Source organism: Gadus chalcogrammus, chromosome 1, assembly GCF_026213295.1.
Source record: "Gadus chalcogrammus isolate NIFS_2021 chromosome 1, NIFS_Gcha_1.0, whole genome shotgun sequence".
Taxonomy (NCBI): domain Eukaryota; kingdom Metazoa; phylum Chordata; class Actinopteri; order Gadiformes; family Gadidae; genus Gadus; species Gadus chalcogrammus.
This window is the reverse complement of record NC_079412.1, coordinates 24,164,786-24,171,369: the sequence shown is the minus strand read 5'-3', so window position 1 is coordinate 24,171,369 and position 6,584 is coordinate 24,164,786. Positions and strand designations below refer to the sequence as shown.

Below are 6,584 nucleotides of genomic sequence, written 5' to 3'. Positions count from 1 at the left end.
CCCTTAGTGTCTATTCAGTCATTTAGTAGACAACTGAATCGCCTCACTCTATTCAATGTTAACTGGACCAAACCAGACATTTTCACTTTACTATATTTTCGATATACAAGTCCCAACCATCCATATCCAGTTAAGGCTGTGTTTACACAGTGGAAAGACACAGGTGAAATCCGTCTATCGTCAATGCCAAACCTCTTGCATAAAGGGTTAGGTTTGTGGCGTCATAAAATGTTGGATTACAGGGACGAATAAGCATCTTATAGGCCTACATTAAGTATAGTAGTATGCATTTAGACAAAAGTTGTAGACTGCATAGAGGACCATGGGTTATATCAACCACTTTAAGATACATTTGAATCAGACACAACTGTAAAGGGATTGTTGTTACATTTTTTTTTAAAGGATTTGTCTCAGAGTGATCTTTTATCTCATTGGACAGGAGGTCATACAAAACATCACGTCAAAAAAACAAACAAATCGAATAGAGATGTCCAGTGCTCACATTTCAAACAGACAGCCATGGACGGCCATTTTGAATCGATAAAACCCCCAGGTAAATAATGAATGGATCAATAAAATAAATCTCATGTCTGTACAAGAAGGAGGTTAACTTACCACTAGATCAGCTGAATGAGGGTGGGGATGGATGAACGGGAAGGTTGTGTCAAAGGAAGTGGGTTACCTTGACATGAGGAATGACAGACAGTAATAGGGCCCCTCCCAACGCTGGCACAACAGTTAATGGGAATTGATGCACGTTCACCCTTCTTCCTTCCCCTAATCCTCATCCTTTGAACATTGATTTGCTTTTCTTTTTCAAATTCAAAACACAGCCCGTCTATGTTTCTGCATTTTATACGGTTTGGTATTCCGCGTTGTCATTTTTCTTATTTATTTTCATGGTAAATTATTTTGAGTCAGGATAAAATACAAAAATTGTTTGTATGATGACTAAATATTAGTTGTTGAATGTTTGTGAGCCAATCAATCTCCTTTGTAGGTGTACAGTTTCCATAAAAGAAAAAAGAAAAAGATATGTTCACCCAATGTCATTGTAGAATCCATGTTTAAGATCAGTTGTTTGTACACGGTTCTGATAGTGCTCGAGAAAGACCAGCGTCCCCCTCTGATTGGTTGTTGACATCCTATGACACGCGCACAGCAGTCCAATCAGCAGCGGTGCTGGGCCTGGGAGCAGCTGGCGCGTGCACATTAAACATTAAACACATCTGGGTCCTGAAAGCACTTAGGACGCTTTTAGTGGGGACACATCTGACTGTGACAGAGAGACAAGCTGGGAGTTTGTCCACGGCCCAGATGAAATGGGTTTTCCTTGTGTTGTCGTGGAACTCAAAACAAACAAAAAGCTGTTGATGTTGTTGGTTTAAGATTGGCTGTTTTTTCTTATGTTGGTAAAACACGTCATGGGTTTTAAACACGGTTTTAGACAGGGGAAGTCAACTCATCCTACCAGACAAATGGATATACCTAAAACCAAACACTAAAGGTTTCAGGGTTGCAGATAGAACAAAGAGAGGTCTTAAGTGCCAAGTCAGCGTCGGTTGAACAAAACCCAACGCTTTGAGCTGAACGCGCATGAACCCGGAGACCAGTTTATTGAACGCTTCTATGGCACATTAAATAATACATCACAAAAGGAATAAATAAATAAATAATACATTTATAAATAAATAAATAACTGCATCAAGATTCAATGCAATACTCTGGTATAGACAATAAAAAATAAAATGAGGTTCTTCTGCTTACAAACGATGTCGGAGAGAATCATCGGAATTACAAAATAGGGATTGAAAACATGAATCCTTTGGCTTAGGTTTGGTCGTGAGCACGGAGCTTTAGTAAGTGTGTCTGCCTGCGTTTTGGCGGGAGATTCGTCCAGCTCCAAAGGGTGAAAGGGTAGTTCTTTTGAGGCAGGTTGAGATGGGATTCAGCAAAGTGTGTGTAATACCTGGATTGGTTTGAAGATACCTTCTGCGGTTGTAAACGGATATACACCTGTTGCCCACGGAGCCGGAAGGACCTCACGCCTCTAACTGCAGGTCTGGAAAGTTCTATAAGGTTCCAGAAACACTTCTAGATCCAAATCGATTGTTTTCTTCCTATAACTGATATGGTTTGAAACAGCACCAGGCACAGAAAAAATTTAAAAGAGACAAAATTTACTAGGACGAAGGAAACATTCACCTCCAGTAGGTGTTGGGGTTCCCGAAAAACAACAGCACAGTTTGTCGAGAACATGACCTTTAGTCTCAGTCCTCGACCCAGCAGGAACCAAAATGGGCGATCTCTTTCGGCCTTGCCATCTTACCATCAACCGTCTGTCCTGGCACAATCGTTTCGTGCCGTCGATTCTGTTTTTTTTTAGAATTCCTCTCTGTATCTACAATCACTTCTTTCAAATCACTTCCTGTTAATCTCATTCAATCACAGTCGCCGGCCCCCTGTTCCTACGTTTTATACACAAAGGTAATGATCGGGGAAAGAGAGCAAACGGGAAATGAATAAAACTATTGGTGGTGGTGGGTGTGTGGCGGGTTGGGGTGGTTGGGTTTGTGAATTTCTATTTTCAGCAATAAATGATATTCTTCTTCATCCAGTCGCCTCACATCCATCCACACATGGACATAAATCTTCAAAAAACATCACAAGTAGTTTTCATCTTTTCCTTAATCTCCAATGAAAAAAATACAAAATGTATAAAAATGTTATGTACAGTTTTACCCCTCTTCTTTGCCCCTTCTTTCTTTTTTCCATGTTTCGGGGCGTATGTTTTGGAGATCAGTCTGTTTTTTTTTTTTCTTCCATCAAAATCCACCCAGACACACTCTCCAGGTAGAAGAGGTGGTCACCATGGCAACATGGCACCATGTTCATCAGTAAGACTCAACCCTTGCAAGGAATTGGTGACGAAAAAAAAAAAAAAACTCAATCTATACAATCAGCCCATCATAGTTGCATCCTTTTGAAAAAAACGATAAACCAAACCGAAAGCCTTAGAGACGCAGATTTTTTTTGACATTGTATGTTCCCGCAAATCACTCGGTCACCCTTGACCCCATCGGAAATCAGAGCTCCGGTAACCCAGAGTCGATCCGTCACCTTTGACCCTAGCCCTGGTGACTCAGGCACACTGCATCATGGGATTTGGAGGCGGTCATCAGGACTGGCCTTCGCTTCTGTTGGCTCTGTAGACAAAGGGAGATGCAGTTGTTAAAACGTGCGCTGTAAAAGGTTTTAGTTTTAGCCCTCACAAAGTCTCCCGCTCCACAGTAGTTAGCTAGTCTGCTGTTATTCCTATTCCAAAAAACGTATTTGATACAGGAATATTGTTAAAGAACATTAGTTAAATAAATAAGAGAAGAAGATGAACAGTAGGTCAAACTTGGGGGGCGGGATGATGGAAGGAAGGAGGAGGTAGGGAGGAGGAAGTAAGGGATGACAAGAAACTACACATGACAACCAATCAGAACTGTGCTGAGAGGGAGTGAGGGGGTGGGGTTATCGAGCAGGGGGTGGGGTAAGCTAGCAGGGGGCGTGGTTAGCTAGAAGGGGGGCGGGGTTAGCAGTGAGGGACAGACAGGGGAGTCGGGGGGGGAGGGGGGTCACTTACTCTGAGTCGGGGGAGACCTCAGAGATGCTCTGGGAGGTGAGGGAACGGGGCGGGGAGGGGGAGGGGCCGTGGGCGGAGCCATTGGCCCCGGGGGGAGGAGCCAAGACGTTGGAGCTGAAGGAGGCCAGGATGGAGGACAGGATGTCCAGGTGCTCGCTGGAGGGCGGGCGGGTCAGGGGGGGCGCGCCCGGGTACCTACACGAGGGGGGGGGGGCCCCGGCCGCGGGGGGCCCCCGGGGCGGAGGGCTGCTCCTGCTGGGGCTCCTCCGAGATGGGGGGGGGCGGCGACGCGGGGGGCTGGTCCGGGTGCGAGGGCTGGCGGGGGGGCAGCGTGCGGAGCCACTCCCGGCAGGGCTGGGCCTGGGACCCCCCTCCCCCCCCCCCTCCTCCTCCTCCTCCGTTGGTCTCCAGCTGCTCCCGGGACCGGCTGCTGACCAGCGCCCCCCCGCCCGCCGCCAGGTGCTCCCGGGACGTGGCCTGCCGCCGGGTCAGCGTGTTGAGCTGCGAGCGGGACCCCCCCAGGTAGCCCTCCCCGCCGCCCCCGCTCAGGTCCTCCCGCGAGGCGTGGGCGCTGCCCGCGTGGGGCGGGTAGTCCAGCCGGTCCCGGGACCCCGCCAGGTTCTCCCTGGAGGACGACACCCGCTGGTGGTCCGGCCCCGCTCCGCCGCCGCCGCCCCCCGGGCCCAGCTCCCTACGCCGGGGCAGCAGGTCCAGGTTGTCCCGGGAGCCACGGGAGTCCAGGCGGTCCCGCGACCCGCCCACCGTGGGCCGGCCCAGCGGGTCCCGGGTCAGCTGGCGGCGGGCCAGGGAGTCCAGGTGCTCCCGGGACGAGTAGCGCGAGGCGGGCTGCGAGAGGGAGCCGCTGCCCCCCCCGCCGCCGCCGCCCCCGCCGCCGCCGGCCGAGCCCGTGGCGTGGGAGTACATGCGGCCGTAGGAGGCGGCCGGCACGCCGCGGTGGCCCAGCGTGGAGGTCCGGTACCAGTTGAGCTCGCTGGGGCCGCGGCCCTGCAGGGCTGGGGGGCAGCCCACACGGTTCTTCAGGATACCTGGAGGGAGGGGGGAGGAGGAAGAAATCAGATCATGTGACGCGAGTGGAGCGAGGAACAGGATAGTCAGAGTGAGGGGGTGAGTGAGTGAGTGAGTGAGTGATAGAGTGAGAGTGAGAGTGAGACTGAGACTGAGAGTGAGAGTGAGAGTGTGAGTGAGTGAATGAGAGAGAGAGGAGGAAAAGGATGCGATGCGTAAAGTTGAGCGAAAAAATGTATGCGTTAAATCACACGGGCTCAAATTTATTTTGAGCCTGTGTGTGAGTGACTTACCCTTGCGGTGCCTGCCTGGCTGCGTGAGGCCGCTCTCGTCCCCGCTAGTGAGCGAGGCGTCGGGCTGGTTGTTGTTGGCGGCGTCCTTACTGTAGTCGGCCCCCAGAGGGCGCTCCGAGCCCCACTTCTGCAGGCTGCGGTTGTCGCTCTCCTCCAGGGCGGGCCAATAGGACAGCAGGTCGTTGCCGTCCAGGTCTGTCAATCACAAGGAACGAAGGCCATTGATTATTCAGTAAATCTGGGATGAATGTGTGGCCTTTGAGCATTTACTGCAACACAATTGATTAGTGTGCAAATGTTTTGTCATGATATTTATCAAATGCAGGGTATAACACACATTCATTGTCACACATCAAGTCCTTTTGGACAATGAGATCCGTGCGACAAGGCAAGGATCAACTAGGGAATTTACAGACTAGTAATCACAGTCAACTAACATACTGGAAAAAGTATCCAACAATGAGCCAGCAACTCATTCACACATTATGTGAAAGTAGTAATCAAAGCAATAAAAGAATAACGCTTATCTTCATGAATACTAATAAATGCAGTGTGATGCATATTCTGGATTATGTTCTTCTTATGATACGATGAATACGGATACCATGAATACGGATACCATGAATAAATATTAATCCTAGATGGGAAATGTCCTGTGTTTAGTAATACTTTCTATCTTTTCCAATCCTAACTTGTCCTCTTTGGGGTGTATGTGTTGTGAATCTACATTTAATGAGCCGGGCTCACACACTGACATCACCTCCGGGGACCCGAGTTGTGTTTCCATATTGCACTAAAGAACAAATGCTTTCTACTTAGCGCTGGCAAAGCAGATTCACAGCAGGCATCCACACACACACACACACACACACACACACACACACACACACACACACACACACTTCAGTTACATTTTAGATGGCTTAGCAGGAAGGCCACAGATATGTTATGTTAACCCCTTGAGGAAATTCCCCAGTGTGTTTTTTTACTGTCTAGTTTGGAAAAAGAAAGCAACATGAAGGAAGGACTACTTCAAAAGCAGTTTGGATAGCATGTCGGTGAAGAAGTAGATGAGGGAGTAGAGGAGAAAGATAAACCACAGACTGTAGATAGACATAAAGACATTGCTGAAATGATTATTAGCATGCAGTTATAAACACGGTTGACTTAATCTCCGAATCAATTGTGCAGTGATTACAGTAGAGTAAAATGCCTTTTAAACAGCTTGCTGCTGTTGTAGATGGAATGAGACATTCCTTTTAACATTCCCTAAGATACCCTTTTAATCATTGGTAAATGACTGGGCTTGTATGCTTAGGGCTCTCTAAATCACCGGGGCATTGTTTTATAGGTTGAGTAAGCACCTGCGTTATAAAGCCAGCTCAGCAGTCGTCAAGCCAGAAATGATTTTTCAACAGCTGGGGCTAATTTGCTTGTGGGAGTTGCAGTCCCAGTGATGGGAGTTGTCCCCGGTTCCCTGCTGGAACTGTTTCGCTTTTCTAGAATTTTCACGTACCTAAACTCATCTTAATTATAAACTAAATGATAACTAAATAATATAACTAAATAAAGGTGTCAGTGTTGGGCATGATTTAGTAGTTCTGTCCTGGTATTCGAACTATTCCCATCCAACC

The 6,584-nt window shown here is 48.2% G+C and overlaps 1 protein-coding gene across 1 annotated transcript in view; it reads right to left on the bottom strand.

Annotated features, from left to right (window-relative positions):
- Positions 1–3,826: 3,826 nt before the first annotated feature.
- Positions 3,827–6,584, bottom strand: part of LOC130385645 (cadherin EGF LAG seven-pass G-type receptor 3-like) — a 30,394-nt gene continuing 27,636 nt past the window's right edge. The window contains exons 20-21 of the mRNA XM_056594302.1: positions 4,951–5,145; positions 3,827–4,677 (exon numbers count right to left, since the gene is read on the bottom strand). Of these exons, the coding sequence (XP_056450277.1) occupies positions 3,827–4,677; positions 4,951–5,145 (1,046 nt within the window). The remainder of the gene's footprint in view (positions 4,678–4,950; positions 5,146–6,584) is intronic.